This window comes from Protobothrops mucrosquamatus, unplaced genomic scaffold (genome assembly GCF_001527695.2).
Source record: "Protobothrops mucrosquamatus isolate PMUCROS unplaced genomic scaffold, P.Mucros_1.0 scaffold659, whole genome shotgun sequence".
In the NCBI taxonomy this organism is placed as follows: domain Eukaryota; kingdom Metazoa; phylum Chordata; class Lepidosauria; order Squamata; family Viperidae; genus Protobothrops; species Protobothrops mucrosquamatus.
Genome location: NW_015386948.1, coordinates 734,159 through 758,159, shown reverse-complemented (window position 1 = coordinate 758,159; position 24,001 = coordinate 734,159). Strand labels below are relative to the sequence as shown.

Here is a 24,001-nt window from a genome sequence, read left to right as displayed (position 1 = left end):
GCCACTTGTTTGAATTTTTTTCTCTTGCTCTTCTCTTTTTCTTTCTTTCTTGTGCTTTTAGCTTTCTCTTTGATCTTTCTTCTTCTTCTTACTTTACATTAGTATTAGTTTTTATCATTGTTTTTAAAGCCTTTAATGAATTTATTTTAAAAAACAAGCAAGCCGTTATGAGTAAGCACACAAGACAAAAGTTGAATATCAACAACAGAGAACATATGAAGTTCAGGGTTGAACCATTGCTACTACTCTCTGAGTTTGATTGTTTTCTTGCAGATATTTCAATACCAGGCTAGATAACATCAGCAGTGCAAGAAAACAACCAAACTCAGTGAACACCGACAGAAGTTGGACTCATATAGCTTGTGCCACCCACAAGAGATAAGCCAAAATAATTATTTCAACTCTATTAAATTCAGGAAGTTCTGATTTACATGTAATAATTGTGCAAATTCACCTGGCTGCAAACTCCAGCCCGAGAAGCACAGATTGAGAATTACTGTTCTATGGCAATTACTATTCTAAATCTCAAATTGTTAAGTATTAATTGCCTATTTTGTTCTTTGTCATTATTTCAAATTTCACTCCGTAATAACTTTAAGTGATTTTTAAAATCCTGAGAGATACGTACACAGCTCTGCTCTGGTGTAGTTGCTGGTACTGTACAATACCAGTCATGAATATTTGTACCCCTTTACACATCTTCTAATATAAAGTCAGTAATACAATCTTGACAAGAACTGTGGAGAGATCAAGGAAAACTTCACAATTAAGGATGTCGAAGTTGGAGAACTTTTCCTTCCCTCCTTAGGAATATATCCAGGGCACAATTTACCTTCTCTTGGTTAAAAGAATCCATTCTTTTCATTGCGGTGTCCAGAGCCATCACCATTTCAAGGAATTTAGGGTCTTGTTCACAGAGAGGATTGGCCAAGAGATCAGACGAGATTTTTACAGCAGACTTTGACATGGCTATATTTGGGATAGAATTCAGAGAGAAATTAATGAAGGGTCGATGCTATTAAGAGATAGGCAACAGGTATGGGGGATTTTTTTGGGTAGGCAGGAAACACAGTTAACACAGAGCTGTATTGGCTTAGTCCAGCATGGCTGGCTCAGGAATTCTGGGAGTTGAAGTCCACGAGTCATAAAAGAGCCAAGGTTGCCTATACCCCTGGCTTAGTCCATTCTAAAGAGAACAAGAGGAAGGAAGATGGCAGAGATCCATAACTCCACCTGTCAGGAAAAACGTATTTCCCAGCTCCGTGTTAACTGTGTTTCCTGTGGTTCTAAATACTGTATCATCCTACAGTTCCATCAAAAAATATTATGAGATCATGATTACAAAAATCAGCACTACTGCCAGGGGGCAGCAAAGAGTTAGCATAGTGTCTTCTCGCTGCCATCTACTGGCGGTCTCATTTTTGAAACTCAGACCTGGCAAACCTTAGTATAGAACAGTGGTTCTCAACCTTTTTAATGCCGCGACCCCCAACCGGTCGTAAGTCGAGGACTAAACCGGTCATAAGTCGAGGACTAAACCGATCGTAAGTCAAGGACTAAACCGGTCGTAAGTCGAGGACTACCCAACCGGTCGTAAGTCGAAGACTTTCCCTGCCCGGGAGCGCCACGCATGCGTAGTTCCGCCCCCTGCGCCGGCCGAGGCGTAGCTGGCAAGCGGCAGAGACGGGGCAGGCCGACCACCAGCTGGCCCAGCCCATGGGAGGTAAGGCACCCGCCGGAAAAGGGAAAAAAAATGGCGGACAAAAAAAATGGTGGACAGCCTTGCTTGGCGACCCCCGTGAAATGGTCGATCGACCCCAAATGGGGTCGCGACCCATAGGTTGAGAACCGCTGGTATAGGAAGTAGAGAAAGAGTCTGAGCCCCAGATTCATGGTAACCGTTTCCCATCAGGCTAAAATACAGTTCTGCGTTAACTGGCATTGTATCCATTATTTTATTGTTATTCGTATAAGGCTCTACCTAGAGCGAGGTAGACATGCCCACGCAGCCCTTTTCCTCGTAAAAAGTGAAGTATCCATTCACCCTCACAGTCAGTCCATTATACTTCCATTTTCCTAATGTAAAAATAAGGGTCTGAAAATTATTCTTTGCCCAGAGCCAGCCGGCCTAATGCCTGGAAAGCAATTTTTACTTTTCTTAAGCTAGCTTCTTCAGTTCATCTGGTGATAGGTCAAGTGATTCATAATCCAGCTTTTCAGGAATTCATTCATTGTCTCCCGTCTACACAATAAGCTGAAACATAAAAGAGGAGACACACTCCAGAGTGCATAAAATGCTAATGGGAAAACATCCAGGAACGCTAACTGGTGGTTTGGAAGAAGAGCTATTAATGAATTTGTGTAAACATCGGGATAAACACTCATGTGTAATCAAGTCCACACTATTTACATGCACCATTTATCAAAGTGCACGAGTTGAGGCTCCTTTTAAAGCAGACACAGAAGTGGCTAGACAAACACAGGCAGCATTTTCCCAGCCGCTGTTAAGGGCTGCTTGGTCTCACCACAGCGCTTTCAAACCTAACAAATCGCAACCGATTAAGCTTTCGCAGCTTTCGGTAGTTTTACAAAAAATAATAATAATAAAAAAAAATCAAATCCTCTGGCAGCTGTGACAAGATAATAAAGGCAAAGCAAAGTTAGCAAGGTGTAAACCCCAACGAATGCAGTTGAGATTTATATACGGGAAAACATTAGGCTACTAAGGTGTTATAACCACATTTTAGAACATTTTGGTCCTGGGGACGGTCTCAGAATCAAAGCACAGGAGCATCCTTTCCCAGAACCAGGCTTGGACCGAGGAGCACCAATGAATTTTAACAGAATATGGGTTCAAATCTCACGGGTGCTATGGCATAAATGTGTACTCGTGCATCTTTCTGGGTGCCCTTGGGTTCCTGCCCCTTCAGACTTTTTAAAGATAGGTTTTATGTCTTAAAATTAATGGGATGTCGGTATGCAAGACCTCTGTCCCAATCCACTGTTGAGCTTGATTTAGCTCTATTGACGTTCCAAGAAACAAATGTAAAAGTTCGCTATAACACAGTGTTTTGTGTACAGATGTATCCACCTATCCAGAAAAAAAAAGGGGGGGGGATGTAGGATGAAGTGATAGGGCAGTGGTGGCGAACCTATGGCACGGGTACCAGAGGCGGCACTCAGAGCCCTCTCTGTGGGCACGCGCACTGTCGCCCCAGTCCTAGGCCTTCAGCTGGGTTTTATAAAACCTTTTCGCTTTAGGCCTCCGCCACCGTGTACAAAAAAAAAAAAGAGGTTCAATCAGTCAATTTCAACTTCTCGCGGAGAAAAAAAAGATCTTGCAAAATTGGAACTGATTGATTGAACTTTTTAGTCCTACCCAGTCTGCCGTTACCACCGCAGCCACGCCCATCCAATCGGCCACACCCACCCAATTGGCCACACCTACCCGGCACTCGGCGATGCATAAGTGGGTTTGGGGTTGCAGTTTGGGCACTCGGTCTCTAAAAGGTTCGCCATCACTGTGATAGGGAGAACATTCTCAGGGGGATAGAAGGGATGGCTGGGAGGACTCTCACTACTTTGCCTTCAATGGATAATATTTTGTGACCTGCAGTCATTTTGAGATAGACCCTTCAGAAATTAAGGGATTTATTTCTCAGATTCATGTAGCAATGCTGCTGAACAAGGGCTACCGCTACTTATTTGCTGAGAGAAGCAGGAGCAAGAGATTTGAACCAACGGTGACCCTACAAAGACGAGGGGGGTCAAATCATTTTCCAAAGCACCAAAAGGCGAGACAGGAAACAATGGTTGGAAACTAACCAAGCAGAGAAAGCAACCTAAAACTAAGGAGAAATTTCCTGACAGTGAACTAATGGAATAGCTTTGCCTTCAGAGGTTGTGGATGCTCCATCACTGGAGGCTTTCAAAAAAGAGACTGGACAACCATTTATCTGAAATGGTAGAGGGCCTCCTGCTTGAGCAGAAGGTTGGACCAGAAGACCTCCACGGTCTTTCCAACTCCATTATTCTATGTTCTATCAAATGATCAATCTTCCATCAATGATGACTTTAGGAAATGGATGACACTAGTAGAAAGAGTACGGAAGAGACAACAGAATGGAGTCTCTGTCACAATTCTCGGCTCTGGCAAAGGCAGCGTCAAGGCAAGAACATCCGATGTTAGCAGATGTTCCGATCTTGTCGGAACCATGACAGGCAGATGAGCAGCTTACATTGGTACATCTCTCAATTATTTATAAGGGAGGAGGGGCTTGGATGCATTTGTCGTCTAACCCCTTTCGATCAGATTTGAGGATTTCCAGTTTCTGGAAACCCAACAGAAGATGGTTGCCCCAGCTCCAGAGAGCAGGATGGTACCTCTTTAAATGCAAAATAAGGTGTGGCTTTGAGGTCGTAAAATAGGTAAACTTGTGATGATGCTTCGGAGCTGAAGGAGTAGGCTGGGGGAAGCATCTGCCCACAAATCCTTTGGGGCCTGATCCATTATCAATGCCCCTTGAAAAGAAGGAAAAGGGATTCTCTGCAAGGGAGGGAGGGAGGGAGGGAGGGAAGGAATAAAGGAAGGAAGGAAGGAAGGAAGGAAGGAAGGAAGGAAGGAAATAAGGGAAAGAAAAAAAATCCTTCCTAATTTGGGGGCTACTGCTACCTCCATTTATGAGGAAAAGCAGAGAACCAGTTTTTCATGTTTAAAGCCAGGATGGTGCAGATGGTTGCTCTGTGGTTAGTAGAATTACTACAACTGCAACTCAGAACCAGAAAGAAGTTCAAATTCTGCTGTGCAGAAAATTACATAAACAATCAGACTCGTAAGCTTTTGGGTTTTCAAGAAAACCAAAGAAAACTGAATTTATTTAAATGTTTTTATCCTTTTATTATCCTTTATTAGGAAGCAAACAGGGAACTATCCCAAAAGTTTAAAACTGTTTCTCACTTTCTCATTTAGGGAAGACATTTATGGTTTCACTGATGACAAAAACCTGTTGTTTTTTTTTCCCCTCTAGGAGAAAAATGTGCATTTCCCCCTCATTCTGGCCTTTTCATTTCATTTCATTTCATTTCGTTCTTGGCTGGCTTTCGCCCTGGTAATGCATTAATTTTATCTTCAAAATAATGCCAGAACAAAGAAGACCGAGGACTTTTTAGGATCAGAGGAACATACGAGTATAATTTTGGGGGGGTTTCCTACAATCTCCAGCTACAGCAAAATACCTATTGTCGACTTTAAGAGTTGTAAAAAGTTCCTGAGCTATTTCCATCATTAGGGCCCTTAATTAGCTCTTTATTTGCATTTCTCTCCTTTTCACTTTGCTTAGACGCCATGTTTGATGGGACGGGATTGCATGCAACAGGGTTCCTACTGGAAATGCCACAGAATACAACACAAAAAAGGACAAAAGGGCAGAAGAAAATCAACACCTGGAGTCCAGATGTTCCTCTCCAAAATCTCAGAAGCAAACAGCTGTGTCAGTAGTAAAAGAACAAACAAAAGAAATGGCTGCCAGTTTACTCGCTGCTTCCTACGCTTATCACAGTGTCCAAACCAAGTTAAATCCAGCCTTAATCAGGAATTCTCTGGATAATTCTTCTTTTACAGGCTGTTGGAAAGTATTTGCTGTTCCTTTGGGCTAATCTGTTTGTAAAATATAATTTAAGACTTTTTAAAAAAATAAAAATAAAAGGGGACTTTTGGTCAGTGAAAAAACTCAACAGAGGCTTAATGAACTGTGACTAAATATGCACTTCAGAACAAGGGCCTAGGAGAAAAAAAATCAAAATTGGCTCAAATCCCACTTAGTGCAGCAGATTTACATACCTAGGTCTGCATCTGTGCTTTTCTTCATATCTTTTTGTAGCTTCTTAGTTTGATCTTCCAACCTAAAAATAGAAAAATAGTTTTGTTTTAAAATGCATATAATTAAAGCTCTCTCTCTCTCTTTCTGCACAAAACAAACTGCAAATGACAAGAAAGGAGGAACAGAGGAGAAGTGAGAAGACAGTTGCTGGATTTGGGCTTGTGATCTGTAGGAGCCAACGGAGAAGACCAAAAGAGGACAAACATAGGGAATGTATGTTCCATGGCCAACATGATTAGGGAGAACCGTTGGAGATCATCAGATGTGGAAGTATTAGTAAGCAAGAATTCTGCTTTTTCTAACTTTTCCGTCCATTTTGTCAGGGAGGACTGAACTGCTACATGCACTTAGCCCAGCAGGGCTAACACACTTGGATCAAAAGGGCTACTTCTCTGAAGAGGTATATGCACAGATGGTGACCGTGATTGCATAGCTGTATCCTTTGTTCCTTTTTAACACAAATTGCACATGCAAAGAACTACGGTAAAAACAGGCAGTCTTTTGATCTCCCTGCGGATACCCTGCTTCTGCAGATTTATTTGGTACATGCTTGACAAAGAATCACGCACAACTCCCAAAGCAACTGTAAGACTTAATGTGACAGAAGAGGGAGCGTACTGCATACCTGGGGAGTAATTATGTTAATGTAAATCAGTTCAGGCTTTATCTTGGCCCTGCTTACTTGATTCTTTGCTTTTCAATTTATAGTATTTCAATCTCCACAATTACGTATCTGGAGGTGGCCTACAAATCTAAAAATAATGGAAAAAACCCTAAGCATCATACTAATTCTAAACGTATCAGTAAAACTGAAAACTTCTCCACTGTCAACTGTAAAAAGCAAACTATAGATACTGGTTTCCAAAGGTCAGTTAGAAAAGCCATATTTTCAATACATTTTGACATACGTCTAAGGTGGGGAAGTTTGATCTGTCTGCCTGCCTGCCTGCCTATCTAATCTATCTATCTAATCTATCTATCTATCTATCTATCTATCTATCTATCTATCTATCTATCTATCTATCTATCTATCTATCTATCTATCTATCTATCATCTATCTATCTATCTATCTATCTATCTATCATCCATCCATCCATCCATCCATCCTCTATCTTGTCTGTCTTTGTCTATCTTGTCTACCTATCTACCTATCTTGTCTGTCTTTTTTGTCTATCTTGTCTGTCTGTCTGTCTGTCTGTCTACCTACCTACCTACCTACCTACCTATCTACCTACCTAACCTATCTATCTATCTATCTATCTATCTATCTATCTATCTATCTATCTTGTCTGTCTTTCTTGTCTATCTTGTCTACCTACCTATCTATCTTGTCTGTCTTTTTTGTCTATCTTGTCTATCTATCTATCTATCTATCTATCTATCTATCTATCTATCTATCTATCTATCTATCTATCTATCTATCTTGTCTGTCTTTCTTGTCTATCTATCTATCTACCTACCTAACCTATCTATCTATCTATCTATCTATCTATCTATCTATCTATCTATCTATCTATCTATCTATCTATCTATCTATCTATCTATCTATCTATCTATCTATCTATCTATCTATCTTGTCTGTCTTTCTTGTCTATCTTGTCTACCTACCTATCTATCTTGTCTGTCTTTTTTGTCTATCTTGTCTATCTATCTATCTATCTATCTATCTATCTATCTATCTATCTATCTATCTATCTATCTATCTATCTTGTCTGTCTTTCTTGTCTATCTATCTATCTATCTATCTATCTATCTATCTATCTATCTATCTATCTATCTATCTATCTTGTCTGTCTTTCTTGTCTATCTATCTATCTATCTATCTATCTATCTATCTATCTATCTATCTATCTATCTATCTATCTATCTATCTATCTTGTCTGTCTTTCTTGTCTATCTTGTCTACCTATCATCCATCCATCCATCCATCCATCCATCCATCCATCCATCCATCCATCCATCCATCTATCTATCTATCTATCTATCTATCATTTATTAAATTTGTTTGCCGACCAGGTCACCACGAGGTGACTTACAATGTTAAAAAGAGTAAAACCATGCAAAATGGGAGCAACATTGCAAAGGCCTAGAACCACAGAGAATCCCTGCTTTGGGGCTGATGCCTCCTCCAGTTCCTGAACTGCGGGATTTTCCTGAAGCATCTCCTCCCAAGCAGTATGGACAGGTTAGCCAGCATGTCAAACTGGAGAAGACGTGCTTACGAGCATCCTTTGACGTATAGAACTTTATAGGTCAAAACCAACACCTTGCATTTGGAAGCCTACTGGAAGCCAGCGCAGAATTTTGTATTACAGGAAGTCCTCAATAAATGGGACCAGAATTTTTGTTGCTAAGCAAAACCCCGCTTTACGAAGGACCAGTTTTGCAACAAAACAAAACAAAATGGAAGTAAATGCTGGTTTTCAGCTAATCTGTTGTAAAAACACAGTCATGTGATGCTGCAAACAGCCATAAATGTGGTGGTGGTGGAAGCAGGACCATCAGAACTTTGAATCCAGGTTGTAAATACCTTCCCCCCCCCCCATTGTAACTTTGAAAGGTCGCTAAGCAACTGGCTGTAAGTTGAGGACCACCTATACTACTGAAAAAGCAGCAAGACAAAATGCTTGTTCCCAAGGATACTCCCAGTAGCTTACAGAACAGAAATCAGGCACAAATGGAATTCAGTATGCAGGAGGTGAACATATAAATAAGTGCATATGATCTAATTGGTTGCAGTTTCTATCATTACTGTATCGTTTTAACAAAAATATGTTTTTCTGTGCAACTCTCAACTGCCATCTCATGCCAAGACACGGGGTTTCTGTTCATTTCTACCCATTGTCTAAAAGGATTCGTTGCATGTTCACCATGTAATTAAACAGATGAATTAATTAGTGTGTAATTAACTAATTAAATTAAACCAACGTGGATCTGGGAGACCTCTCTACATTCTCCTTGCGTGTAAAACAAACGTTAGTATTTTCCAAGTGAGGAGTTAAAGAAGTTGCTCAAACTTCCTCTTAGGAGAGAATCTGTCACACAGTTCCCGTCCAACCAAACCAGGAGCAGGAACTTTGTCAAACAATCAAGAAATAAGAGAATTCCTAGAGCTTTTCTCTTCGGACTGCTGGAAAACTGGCCGATAAGGTGAGAACAGACGAAAGAAGGGGTATTTATGTTCTTCGCATCTTGGAGACTGCTGACATCATACCATTCACATTTCATTCTGTCCCTCCTTTTGCATCCTTTCTTTAATTATTCACTATTCATTTGACATTAGTTTAACTCTTGTTTCACAGCGAGTTGGCCGTGGCAAGTTGGCCATGGTGAGTTGGCCATGGTGAGTTGGCCGTGGCGAGTTGGCCGTGGCGAGTTGGCCATGGTGAGTTGGCCATGGCGAGTTGGCCGTGGCGAGTTGGCCATGGTGAGTTGGCCGTGGCAAGTTGGCCATGGCGAGTTGGCCATGGTGAGTTGGCCGTGGCAAGTTGGCCATAGCAAGTTGGCCGTGGCAAGTTGGCCAGGGTGAGTTGGCCGTGGCAAGTTGGCCAGGGTGAGTTGGCCGTAGCAAGTTGGCCATGGCGAGTTGGCCGTGGCAAGTTGGCCATGGCGAGTTGGCCATGGCGAGTTGGCCGTGGCGAGTTGGCCATGGCAAGTTGGCCATGGTGAGTTGGCCGTGGCGAGTTGGCCATGGCGAGTTGGCCGTGGCAAGTTGGCCATGGCGAGTTCGCCGTGGCAAGTTGGCCATGGAGAATTGTCATAGACCCATCATAGCAGCAGCAGCAGCGACACAGACATTAAAGGCAGAAATGTTGTACTTTGCAAAATCGTCTTAGGGACTAATAAGTATAGCAACACCTCTATCTTTTTAGTCTTCCAGAAGGCTGTAAATACCTGGCTCTTCCCCCAAGTATTGGGCTAAAATGGTGGCTGAGCTGTGAGGAGGCTTGGTCTGGTGCCTGGAGGAAGGGTACTTTTGTTTTTAACCATGTTTTATGGATTTGTGAACTGCCTGGAGTCAATGTATGAGATAGGCGGCCACACAAGTCCTGTAGCTAATTAAATAAAACAAACAAACCAACAATTGTTGGTGAGAAGATCATCAACTCTGGAGGTGAAGGTGTCATCTAGGTTTCTCTCTGTGTAGCCCCATTTCCATCCTACCTAGCCTTTATAGGAACAATAAACATTAAGAACTGGTGCTTAAGTTATCTTGTTTCCTTTCTTCTGGTATCATGTCTTTTTGGATTACAGGCAATTTCTTATTATTCTGCAAACTGCTATGAGAGCCTGTCAGTCTGAAAAGAAACATAAATGGAAGGAAGAAAGCAACGTTAAGGAGAAAAGAGCCAGGAAAGAACACCCACCCAAATGAAATGGCTAAGAATACTTACTGTTGAAGCTTTCCATATTCCCGTTCAAAATCTCTCTCAACCTGTGAGAGGAAAAAAAATCCAAATCAGCTAAACATCCAGGGCTGCAATTATCAAAAAAAAAAAAAATCTACTCAATGCACTCAGGATTTTTTTTTCCCAACTGAAAGAACAAGCTAGGCCAGGGATAGGCAACCTTGGCCCTTCATGACTCGTGGACTTCAACTCCCAGAATTCCTGAGCCAGCATGAGGGAAACTTTGGCCACTTCATGACTCATGGACTTCAACTCCCAGAATTCCTGAGCCAGCATGGGGGAACTTTGGCCCCTTCATGACTGGTGGACTTCAACTCCCAGAATTCCTGAGCCAGCATGGGGGAACTATGGCCCCTTCATGACTCGTGGACTTCAATTCCCAGAATTCTGAGCCAGCACGACTCAGCTTGGAAACCTCTCCCTTTCCCCTCAGCATGGCTGGCTCAGGAATTCTGGGAGTTGAAGTCCACGAGTCATAAAAGAGCCAAGGTTGCCTACCCCTGGGCTAGGCTATAGTCAGCAATGTATCAGGGGCTCTCTAGATGCTGGGCCTCATTTCCCACCATGCCCCACCACTGCACAGTATCAACTGCACTTAGACTTCAGCATCTAAGGAGCCATATGTCGCCTATGCCTGGAGTAGATATCATATTATAATCTTAATGTACTTCAAGCCTTGAATCTACAAAAGAGTTAGTAGAATCAGGAACAAGGAGCTGCATTTAATGCATAACTAAGAAGCTCATTTGCAACAAACCTGCCCCAAATATCCTGGGCTGGGTTAATCCCTCTCTTCTGACCTAGAAGCTATTTGACATTTAAGGCAGAAAAGTCAGGAAGTTACACATAAATCCAAGCCAGCATCATTTTCACTTTTGGGGCGCTGCTAAGACCAGAGACAGTGGTGACGCTTGGTTTCTGAACAGTTTAAAACAACGGTTGGTTAAATAACCAGGAAGGCCTTGTAACTTAACTATAAGCAATCGTGCCTTTACTTTTCTGGTTTACTTTTCTTGCTCAATTTAACGGCTGAAATATGAAGTTGTTCTGCCTGAATGGATTTAGTAGAGATGACCCCAACTTTCAGAACTCTGGACAGTTGCTCTTATTTGTCCTATTAAAAGAATCTGTCCTTGTTTGATCCATTTGATTAGAGCTTTTTTGGCTTAGCCAAGACCTAGCCAAAGTTCAACCTCTTGTGCTTGAAACTGAAGTATGAATCTTCCCTGCAAGACTGGGAACAAATAACAGTATTGTCCATGACGCTTCAAGCAGCATCTCTAACTATGATCATTGTAATTGCTTTGATCTATATTGCTCTCATTGTTGTTTGCATATATTTCCCTGCTCTTGTTTGCCTACAGAAGAAGAATCAAAAGAATGACTAATAACGCTTTCAGTAATTTGTAATATTTAGTGTGTTCCAGCGTTCTAAACCCATCTTGATTAAATTGCTAGAAGCATCATACTGTCAAGACGGGCTCATATTGAAATGCAGTTTTGTTTGTTTTAATATCTCCCTGCTTGGGTGTTCTTGTCTTCCCATAAAAAGGTGTGAAAGAAAAGCACTCAGCCAGGTCTACCAAAAGGTGAGGAGACAATTTCTTGATTTTCTTCCAACTGATCTCAAGAGCGTATGTTCCCTTTCACAACCATCCCACGAATAAGATCAAACTTGGAGTGTGAGTTTTCCAAACTTTCGGCCGTCTAATTCAGAGCGAAGAACACTGGAATGGGATGGGAAATGACCAATCTATCTTTCAATTTCCCCTTTTCAGATTTCTGCCATAAGCCATTAAAGTCTTCAGGCCGAAAATGATCTCCCGCATCTGCACACACAGATTTTTGAACCCCGTCTGCTGCACGCCCGTTTTGTTTCTTTCCATTTCCTTCTCCGTTTTTAAGGTGATTCCACATGCTCCGCCAGTTTCAAAGCCAAGCACATCTCAAAGGTAACATCAGTTGGAAATAATGTTTGGATTTTATTTCTAGCAACATTTCCCTTGCTAATTTATGCCAAGCCACCACCATCGAGCTTCCAATCCTAAAGGCCTGGATCTCAAATAACTTGCTGTGTCCTCTTACTTCTGAAAGAAGAAATGTGATGGTCTCTGAAAGCATCAGTTTAAGGCAGGGGTAGGCAACCTTGGCTCTTTTATGACTCGTGGACTTCAACTCCCAGAATTCCTGAGCCAGCATGAGGGAAACTTTGGCCCCTTCATGACTGGTGGACTTCAACTCCCAGAATTCCTGAGCCAGCATGAGGGAAACTTTGGCCCCTTCATGACTCGTGGACTTCAACTCCCAGAATTCCTGAGCCAGCATGAGGGAAACTTTGGCCCCTTCATGACTCGTGGACTTCAACTCCCAGAATTCCTGAGCCAGCATGAGGGAAACTTTGGCCCCTTCATGACTCGTGGACTTCAACTCCCAGAATTCCTGAGCCAGCATGAGGGAAACTTTGGCATCGCTGGCTCGGGAATTCTGGGAGCTGAAGTCCACGAGTCATAAAAGAGCCAAGGTTGCCTACCCCTGGTTTAAGGCTTCAAAGCTGGCAAGGCCATTATAAACTCTGCTTTGCTGCTCCGGAGGAACTCTGTATGGCTATGCTGGCTGGGAAATCTTAGAAAGATCAAGTCCAGGCAGCTGAAAGTTACAAGGTTGGGAAACACTGATTTAGAAGCTCCAGAGATAATATTAATGCACTTTGCTTCCTCTAAAGAAAATGCTTTTGCATCATCTTGTATTGCTGACCTATGATGGGAACGACAATTCTCACAGCTTCAAGCCATACTGGCTCTCTGTTCGTTCTCGATTCCAACCGCTTCTGCTCACCACAATTGAGGATATCTAGCGGAACCCCATCCCACCCCCATCCCCGGGGCGCGTTTCATCTGCTGGATTTTTATTGCTGTTTTCTTTAGTTTTGTGTGTTTGTTTTTTAATTTCATTTTAATTGTAGGCTGTCTCAGGAACACTGCGCTGCTGAAGGCACAGGATATAAATATAGTAAATAAATACATAGCTTGATGGCAGAAGCACATATTTTGGGGACAGAAAACTCCAAGGTTGAGTTCCCAACATTTGAGCTAAAAAGAAACTGCCAGGAACAGGACCAAGAAAAAACGGAATGCCTGGATTTGGAACAGCTCAGCTGACAATCTGAAGGAACAGCACTGAGTTGGAAAGAGCAAAGATAGAAAAGGAAAAGATATCCATGGGACTAGTATTGCTACCAGGATTTTATGCACACTTAGTATTATTTACAAATAACTAAACAATGCACGAGCTAATCACACAATAATATCTATCGCTTGATTTCTATCGTTAACAGTATTTCTGTTGCATGCAGGCACGAGGCAAAGATTTCCAATTCACTATACACTTCTCAAAAAAAGAAAATAATAATCTGAATTATTTGAGTCATAAAGGACACTCAGGATCCACACTGAGATTCTACGGTAATGAATGGGGGTATTGGAAATTCTAGGACATGCTGAAATTGTTGCCATCTTCCAAAACACAATTAATAGTAAACAATTCCCACAAGATGTTTTTCATGTATCTAATTATTATGATACTCAACCATAAAGGCAACATTCTCATGCATATGGATTCATTTAATCGGCATAATTAACCCCGGGTGCAAAAATGAGGTCCTCGATGTGAACATTTCACTATAAACACCTTTTAAGCATGGTATCTACCATTTAATACTTGGGATGCTAAAAAGGTGTTTTGACACGTCGATGCAGAAGACCAAGTAATAAATAGAAAACCACATCCCTTACCAACCGCGGAAGGGTTAGCTACTATATACAAACCCTTCACTCACTAACACTGATGATGTTAACTAGCTGGGTAACGAAATGTCTGCAAGCAAACAACCATGAAGGACTCCATAGTTCAGCCCTGAGCTCTTTTATTAGCTTTATGTCCTCTTGGGAGTTCTGTTAGGGCAAATGTAATTTTTCAATATTCAGTTAGTCAAAGACAAGAGAGTAACTACTTGACCATTGTGTAACTTCTCGCAAACTTTTTCAGATGATTAGAAGACATTCAATTAGACTTTGTGAGGTGGGTAATTGAGAGAGGAGAAGAAAGGATATGCCAGTGAATGAATATTGTCGATGAGTCCTTGGATCAAGTCTTTGGATTTAGCAAGTCTGAACACACATTTCACTAAACCGGTCTATGCACACGTTTCATTAAAATCAGTGGATCTTTTTATTTTTAGGTAAAAGTGTCCAAGACTAGAAATGCTGTTTCCAAAGCATTACTTAACAACTTCAGAATTTTACAAGTGAGAACCATGAACTAAAGTAAAAGGTACCAAAAGGCAGCATTTGGGGGTACATGATATACCACCTTTGCTAAGTCAACCACAGTATTGGTAGGACGTTCAGGTGGCCCTACATAAACTGCCTTGAGGTCCATGCAGCCTTTATATTTAAGTCAAAAATATAAACAGAAACCACCATTTAGATATTGTAACTGCTATTCATATATTCACTAATCTTGGTTTTTGTCTCCAGGCCCTTAATCATCTTAGTTGCTCTTCTTTGCATTTTTTCCAAAGTCTCAACATCTTTTTTGTAACGTCGTGATCAAAACTGGGTGCTGTATTCCAGCTGTGGTCGTACTAAGGTTTTATAAAGCGGTACTAATACTTCACACGATTCTGATTCTATGACTCTGTTTATACAACCAAGTATTGTGTTAGTTATTTTGGCTGCTGCCGCACACTGCTGGCTCATGTTTAAAGGATCGTCCACTAGGACTCCAAGGTCCCTCTCCCAGTTACTGTTTTTGAGCCAGGTTTCGCCCAATCTGTACTTGTGCCTTTGGCAAAACAGAGACTCCGAGGTCTCTAAGCATTGGATGGAGGAGTGAATCTCTCGTCTTTTTTAAGCACCCGCCAGTTCCGATAAGTCAGTCTTCGTGGCAGCACCTGACGTCAACCCGGGGTGCAATGCTGCTCGAAATAGACTTATTATCTTATTCCTACTCAGGCATGTCCGCACAGGAGGTTCCTGACTCCCACTTCTGTAAAAATGCAGGAAACTGACCCAGGCAAACAAAAGAAACCCGTGGCATTGGATTACTTGTACCGACATGGTGCTTTTTTTCCCCCACAAATAGACTGCTGATGTTTTGAGCAGCTTTGAACTCCTTCCATTTGCCCCCATCGTGGTTGAATTCACAGGTCTTCCCACATCCACCATGCGATTTGCTTGCCTTTGTCATAGCATGATCTGGGAAATCTGTCCTGTATTTGAAAACCAGGTTCAATGTTGACAACTTTAAGATTTATACTGCTGTTCAACTCAGTACCGACCTTGGGCATTGTACCGATTAAAAGTGTAATATAAGAGAAGATATAATAGTATGGGAGTCAAAGTAATTTTTTAATTAAATGTGGTTAATCTGGATTGTAATCTGAATGCATTTTAGCAAATCAATCCAACTGAAAGTCACTGTATAATCTATCACACTTCTAAAAATGCTTATAGATTCGTCTCCTGAATTCCCAAATTCTTGATCTGGTATAAAATATAGATATAGATATAGATATATAGAGATAGATAGATAGATAGATAGATAGATAGATAGATAGATAGATAGATAGATAGATAGAGAGAGAGAGAGAGAGAGAGAGAGAGAGAGAGAGAGAGAGAGAGAGAGACAGAAAGACAGAGAGACAGACAGACCTCATACAAATTATATCTATCCCAAACTCAGATTTTTACATGAAGCTAACTTTGAACTGCTGATCCCTTGGCTGAAACAGCTGGTTTAACGTTGGGACTTTCCTGCTGTTTCCCTTAATCCCTGCATTTGCAACTTCTTTCCTAATGGAGGGGTTAGGAAAACTTGAAAGTTTTCACGTCGTTTTCTGCTCTTTTGATTGTTCCCAATAGAGCTATTATCTAAATAGTGACTGTGTGCATTTGTTCCATGGAACAAATGAATACATTTCCTTTTATCTTTCCATTTTCACATCTTTGCTAATAAACACATTAGTTATTGCACATACTCATGGTTGGGAGGCTAAAGCAGGGGTGTCCAACCTTGGCAACTTTAGGACCTGTGGACTTCAACTCTCAGAATTCCCCAGCCAGCCAAGCTTGGCTGGCTGGGGAATTCTGGGAATTGAAGTCCACAGGTCCTAAAGTTGCCACGGTTGGACACCCCTGCTCTAGAGGTATGTATTCCATTGATGTGGCATGAGGGTCAGTGAGAGAGACCTTGTTGCTAGCTGCATTCCTCAGGACCCTTGGGGGGGAAGATAACCAGCAATTGACAATGACACCGGCCAGCAGGAAGGAGGGAGACCGTGACCCATGTTGCCCTATTTGGGAGCCTAGATAGCCAGATGTTATTCTGTCTTTCAAACCAACCTTGGCAACAAGAGAATTCTCCAAGAAACATCTGGGCAGCCCAAAACAAAACAAAAACCACAGCAGGGGAAGGAAGTTCCAGGAGGGCTAAAATTACAACTGCTTAGAAGTTCACACAAAAATGCTCAGCCTTCAGGGACCACAAGCAAGTCTGCACACAGCCATCACTTCACTTAGAGGCAGGATAAGGCAGTTCTGGACAGGGGCCTTTGGGGTAGGCAACCTTGGCTCTTTCATGACTCGTGGACTTCGACTCCCAGAATTCCTGAGCCAGCATGAGGGAAACGTTGGCCCCTTCATGACTCGTGGACTTCGACTCCCAGAATTCCTGAGCCAGCATGGCTCAGCTTGGAAACCTCTGCCTTTCCCCTCAGCGTGGCTGGCTCAGGAATTCTGGGAATTGAAGTCCACGAGTCATAAAAGAGCCAAGGTTGCCTACCCCTGGCCTAGTGCAGTGTTTCTCAACCTTGGCCGCTTGAAGATGTGTGGACTTCAGCTCCCAGAATTCCTGAGCCAGCTATGCTGAGGGGAAAGGGAGAGGTTTACAAGCTGAGCCATGCTGGCTCAGGAATTCTGGGAGTTGAAGTCCACCAGTCATAAAAGAGCCAAGGTTGCCTACCCCTGCCCTAGAGATTATTCCGCCTAGAATTGAAGCTGGCCAGGTTGAGAGGAGAAGACTGAGAAGGTTAAATCCATTCATAATGGATTTCCTCCGACTAGAAACTAGTCCAGAGATGGCAAACCTTTTAGAGACCGAGTGCCCAAAAAATGGCCCTGCCCTTGCCTCGCCTGTCCTGCCCCGGCCCTGCCCGCAGGGCCACCCCCGGCCCTGCCCGCAGGGCCACTCCACGGCCTGCTGCAGATCGTCCAGGTGGCCCAGCAGCGCCATAATGGCCACACCCTCCACTCGCACCCCGCAGCATCATCTGCGCGCAACGGGGTGCAATGGCGGAGTCTTGTCCCTGCTGCCCAGCTGCCATGTGCTTGGCTGCGTTGCTCTGTGTGGGCCGCGCCTGGGGGTGACCTTCCTCCAGGGGGGCTGCTGGTGAGGAGGGGGCCACAGGGAGAGGCGGGGCTGGGGCCACGGCGCGCGTGCCGTAGGTTCGCCACCACAGAACTATTAGATATAACCGACATTATGACCACCTTTGAAGGACTGGAATTGAGGAGGCTCATTAAGACATCACTGATGTCATTTTCAGCTGTATCTGATCATCTCCTAAAAGTGCTACTAAGTTCTTGGCATGAGATCTTTTTTTCTTGCCTGCTAAAAAAAACACCCCCAAATCTTTTAAGCCAAGCCTCTCCCGCCGGCCTCTCTCCATAGTTGGAGTTGGAGCTGATTCTGGAAATAGCCAGTTGTTAATTTCTACTCAGGCTCCCCTCTGTGTGTATATGTTTGTGATCTAGACTTGCGAGTGGGAGAGGCTCTCCGTCAAACCACTTCCCTCTCGGATCAACAGTGGATTCAGCCATAAAGATGCCTCACCTTCCCACTTCCTGAAACATAATCTGAAGGCTAACATCTGGAAGACGACTGCAGCACAGTGAGAAGAAATAAAAATGTCACTCAGCTTTCCACAGCCAGCCATTTATTCTGCAAATGGCAGGAAACCAGCAGTGGCCACAAGCACAGGGTTAAAAAAAGGTGTTGCGTACCCCCCTCCCTCGCCAAGGAGGCACGGCGTTAAGCACAGCGATGCCCTTGCCACAGGGATCCTTCTCCTTCAAAATACATACGCGCTCTAACCTTCTACAAATATTTAAGACGTGGTCATCGCTGTACTGTTTGCCAGTGAGTTTTAGACGTTAATGGCACAATTCCAATTCCGTTCACTATTTGCTATAGTTTTTTTATATTTATTTTCATCCCGCCTTTATTATTTTTATAAATAACTCAAGGCGGTAAGTATATCTTACCAGCAGCCTGAGCGGTCTTTGGGACCCGTAGAATGATCTACGTCACATCATTGCTTCACTGGCTGCCGGTTTGCTGCCGGGTGCAGGTCACAATGTTGGTTATGACCTTGAGAGCCGTCCATGGCATAGGTCCAGATTACTTGACGAACCATCTCGTCACGCTAAAACAAACCTGCCCTACTTGTGCAGGCGGAGGAAGCTTGCTGAGGATTCTGTCGGTCAAGGAACTCTGACTGAAGGGATCCAGGAGAGCCTTCTCTGCTGTAGTGCTGGCCTGCTGGAACATCCTACCTGTTCCCCAGGGTGAGGTTTGCCCCCACCCTCCCATCTTTCCGCAAAGGCCTGAAGACCTGATTCTGTGGTTGGCCTGGAGAACCACGCTTGCTTCTGTGTTCGCTACCATGCAGTGACAGTCTGCCATGAACTCTGGGGGATGCTTGGGGGAAAGTGAAAGTATTGATACGTATCCCCAAGAAGCTGCTTCAAGGTCACTCGGTTGGGAGAAGAAGGCAGCTGCACACCACTATATAGACTATTCTCATCAGGAAGGCCCTCTGAGCATTTAACTAATATTTCAGCTTCTCTTTTCTTTATGGTATGTGGGACAAGGCAGTTGCAAATCCAGCCTTTTCTGCGCACTTCTTCCCATTTCAAATCATGGACAAGTGGGACCCTTAAGAGGAGAACAAAGAGTTGTGTTTTTTTTTTAAGGGACGGTACAGATACACAGCCCAGAACTGAAAGTGACGTCAGGTAATCTTACTGTGCTAAAATAAAACACTCTTCATAAATGTGGTAGCAACTGGTGGTCAGGAAAGTACCTTTATATGGGAACAGGATGAGGAACCTGTAAGACCTAAATTGTTCCACCTACTGGGAATCTAAATCTGCTACCATCATCATCTGTCATGTATCCAAGCAGCCTCAAAGAGACCAAGCGGCAGATTCAACTTAAATGGGGCTTTGGATCTGGATACGTGGATATATGGAATTATTTCCTCTGTTTCTGCGGACCTCTTTCAGTGATACATTAGAAACCTTTTCTTTGGGGTAGAGATGTCTACCTTTGGCCACTTTAAGATTTGCTAGCTGGGGAATTCTGGGAGTTGAAGTCCAAAAATCTTAAAAGTTGCCCAGGTTGGACACCCCTGGTCTAGGCAGAATGTCCTACCTCAAAGGTTATCTTATTTCTTCCTTACTTCTGTTACATTCCCAGCATTGCTGCCAGTCAATTCTAAATTCAGATGACTATTCCTTCCTGCTCCAGACACAGAATCCTAGTCCACGGACCGGGGGTTGGGGACCCTTGCTCTACAACATTTAATCTGAGATTAGGCAGTGTGATACTCTCAATATTTCTTCGGCTACAATTTCTACAATCTCTTGCGATCAGTTCTGCAGGCTAGAACTAAGGGAAATTGAGACACAAAACCTTAGAAGGCACCAACTGTTTTCTCCTATTATGAAGCCCTAAGGCCACCACCACTCGGTATAGTGGAGCATCACAAAGCTTTTGTGCAATTCTCACCCTGCCCAATTTCCAGAAGCCACGTAATCCAAACTTGCTCTCCAAGTCTGGTTAAGAGTTAATTTGGTGCTCATCGGTAAAAAGAGTACCTCAAGTAGAACGGTTATAGAGGCAGCATCCACTTTTTAACTAGATTCAGAAACATTCAGAGTGCAGACAGGTCATGGCAGGTTAATGTTGGGTTCGCCAAGATGAACCTTTTCAGAAGACGAGGGGGGACATGATAGCAGGGTTCCAGTATCTCAGGGGCTGCCCCAAAGAAGAGGGAGTCAAGCTATTCTCCAAAGCGCCTGAAGGCAGGACAAGAAGCAACAGATGGAAACTAATCCAGGAGAGAAGCAACCAAGAACTAAGGAGAAACTTCCTGACAGTGAGAACAATTAACCAGTGGAACAACCTGCCTCCAGAAGCGGTGAATGCTCCAACACTGGAAGTTTTTAAGAAGAGATTGGGCAGCCATTTGTCTGAAATGGTATAGGGCAGTGATGGCGAACCTTTTAGAGACCAAGTGCCCAAACTTCAACCCAAAACCCACTTATATATCGCCAGGTGCCTGGTGGGTGTGGCCGCTGGGGGTGTGTGGCCGGCCAGGTGGGCGTGGCTACAGTGGTCATGGCAGATGGGTGGGCATGGCCAGCTCGATGTTGCTCCTGGGGAGGGACACGTGTGGGGGCTGGGCAGGGTTGGGAGAGATCCAGGGGGTCTCTGGAGGGTGGGGTGGTGGGCAGGAGGCTGGTCCTGTGGGGTGAGGTGAGGCAAGGTGAGGCAGGGCGGGGATGCCATTGTCGCAGGGTGAGGCAGGGGCCTGGCACCATCGGCTCCCGCACACAGAGGCCAGCGAGCGCATGGGTGCTGGGATGCATCCAGCCACGTGGGACCTCAGCGAGTTAGTGGGCAGCTGGTTGAAGAGGACGGTTGCCCTCTCCGGGGCATGGCACGCGTGCCCACAGAGAGGGCTCTGAGTGCCGCCTCTGGCACGCGTGCCATAGGTTCGCCACCACTGGTATAGGGTTTCCTGCCGAGCAGGGGGTTGGACTTGATGACCTCCAAGGTCCCTTCTAACTTGATGATGATGATGATGATGATGATGAAGATGGGCTGAGGGTTCTGTAACTTCATACCACTTCAGCCTCCGTCAGCATGACTAACGTAGCTGAGCATCATTGGGAAAGCAACAGCTGCCTCCTCTACGGACAGATTTCCTTGCTGCATAAAGACCACACGAAGGCCATGTTTGCAATCTGTGTGTGTGTGTGTGTGTGTGTGTAGGAATACCCCATGCCCTCTCCCAGTGCTTCAAGATAAGAATATGAAATGGCACCGGGTGTGTGCGTGTGTGTGTGTCTTAAAATGCCTTTTTAAAGCAGCAACTGCTCTGCAATCCAAATTAATTCACACCCGGGCACTGAGCATTTCGGCTTCCTCCAATAAGCCTGCCTTTGGAAACAGTTATATTCAGTAATATGAAGCAGTCCTCCTTCTCCATCTGCTCCGAAAAGAGGAACAAACAAGCCGCGGCTGAAAGAAGGAAGGAAGGAAGGAAACCTGCTCCACCATCTCCTAGGAAAACCATGCCAGAGCGAGAAAAGCCTCTCCCCTCCCCTACACACACACACACACACACACACCCCACACACACACACAGGCAGGGGAGGAGTGGGGTGCTAAGAAAGGAGCAGGGACACAGATTCAGAAGATACCAAAATAAGCCACCCAGCGCTGAGACTCCCCCTCAGTCAGAAGCGATGGTCAAAGACAGAAGCAATTTCAGCTCACTCATGATTTTCCCACCCACACGCATATAAACATATTAAAAAAACGGGCTGGTTAATGTGTGCTGGCTTGAGTCATCAGCCATATGATCAAAGAATTGATTTTTTTTTTTAAAAAAAAAAGGGGGGGGGAGAGAACTGGTTTACTCACTGTCTTGGGTACAATCTGTTTCTTAGGCTGCCCGATCTTGAACGGAATCCTGGATTGGAAAGAGAAGCAGAGATAAGAAGCTAGGCAAACAAGCCAGCATGCCGTGTTTATCATCATCTTTTCAAGGAGGGATTAAAAAAAAACAATTGGGGAGCTGAGGATCGCAGAGGCGCTCCCATCTTTCCCACCCCGACCAAGCACACACACACACACACCCCAGGAGCCAACTGCTTCTTTGACAGGACCAGAGCAGGATGGCAATATCGTTATGAAGACTGCAGGCCTAGGGGAACTTTGGCAGAGCAAATCTCTGTACAATTTAAGTGGAAAAGCAAATTGCAGGGATCAGGAAATAAAACCACCTCAAATGTCTGGATCAGAAAGGGGAATGTGAGGCACCTATCCTATCGGAAAGCTATAATAATAATACTAATAATAATACTAATAATAATAATAATAATGATGATGATGATGATAGTGATAATGATAATAATGATAATAATAATAATAATAATAATAATAATAATAATAATAATGATAATGATAATAATAATACGAAGAAGAAGAAGAAGAAGAAGAAGAAGAAGAAGAAGAAGAAGAAGAAGAAGAAGAAGAAGAAGAAGAAGAAGAAAAAGTAGTAGTAGTAGTAGTAGTAGTAGTAGTAGGAAGGGACCTTGGAGGTCATCTAGTCCAACCCCCTGCTCAGGCAGGAAACCCTATAACATTTCGGACAAATGGCTGTCCAGTTTCTTCTTAAAAACTTCCACTGTTGGAGCATTCACCGCTTCTGGAGGCAGGTTGTTCCACTGGTTAATTGTTCTAACTGTCAGGAAGTTTCTCCTTAGTTCTAGGTTGCTTCTCTCCTGGATGAGTTTCCATCCGTTGCTTCTTGTCCTGCCTTTAGGGGCTTTGGAGAATAGCTTGACTCCCTCTTCTTTGGGGCAGCCCCTGAGATATTGGAACACTGTTATCATGTCCCCCCTCGTCCTTCTCTTTGTTAAACTAGACAGACCCAATTCCAGCAACCGTTCCTTATATGTTTTAGCCTCCAGTCCCCTAATTATCTTTGTTGCTCTTCTCTGCACTCTTTCTAGAGTCTCAGCATCTTTTTTACATCGCGGTGACCAAAACTGGATGCAATATTCCAAGTGTGGCCTTACCGAGGCCTTGTGAAGTGGTATTAATACTTCACGTGATCTTGATTCTATCCCTCTGTTATTGCAGCCTAGCACTGTGGTGGCCTTTTTGGCAGCTACAGTACACGGCTGGCTCATATTTAGGTGATTGTCCACTAGGACTCCGAGGTCCCTCTCACATGGCAAATAAGGGGGGCTCAGATTGCCTCCAGAAGTTGTGAGGCTTTTAAAAAAAGATTGTGCAGCCATTTGTCCAGAATGGCATAAGGTCTCCTGCTTGAGCAAGGGGTTGGACTAGAACAGGGGTCCCCAACCCCCGATCCGTGGACCAGTACCGGGCCACGGCATGCCAGCAACTGGTCCACACAAACAAGCAAAGCCCCATCCGCGGGATGCAGGCAGCACACAAAACCACACACACTCCGGTCCGCGGGGAAAACCTCTCTCCACGAAACCGGTCCCTGGTGCCCAAAAGGTCGGGGACCTCTGGACTAGAAGACATCCAAGATTCCTCCCAACTCTGTTATTCTGATCATGTCATGCTCCGCGCTTAGTGTTTTACACAATTTCCATCCCCTTTCAGTGTGTATTCTTTGTGCCGTTTACAGTGACATTAGCTTGGTGGACAATACAACTCACTCACACTCTCTCTTTCCACCACCCACCCAAGTATATACATGCACATGTACATCACTCTCTGTGTATGTGCGAAACGGCACATGTTTTCAAGCTGTCTAATCTTTCTGCTTTATAAGAGAAACTATATGTTATGAACAACCTATAAGGTCAAGGCAGTTTTCTATG

The 24,001-nt window shown here is 43.8% G+C and overlaps 1 protein-coding gene across 1 annotated transcript in view; it reads right to left on the bottom strand.

Annotated features, from left to right (window-relative positions):
- Positions 1 to 24,001, bottom strand: part of BIN3 (bridging integrator 3) — an 86,863-nt gene that overhangs the window by 37,647 nt on the left and 25,215 nt on the right. The window contains exons 2-5 of the mRNA XM_015817963.1: positions 22,062 to 22,110; positions 10,275 to 10,315; positions 5,840 to 5,901; positions 833 to 969 (exon numbers count right to left, since the gene is read on the bottom strand). Of these exons, the coding sequence (XP_015673449.1) occupies positions 833 to 969; positions 5,840 to 5,901; positions 10,275 to 10,315; positions 22,062 to 22,110 (289 nt within the window). The remainder of the gene's footprint in view (positions 1 to 832; positions 970 to 5,839; positions 5,902 to 10,274; positions 10,316 to 22,061; positions 22,111 to 24,001) is intronic.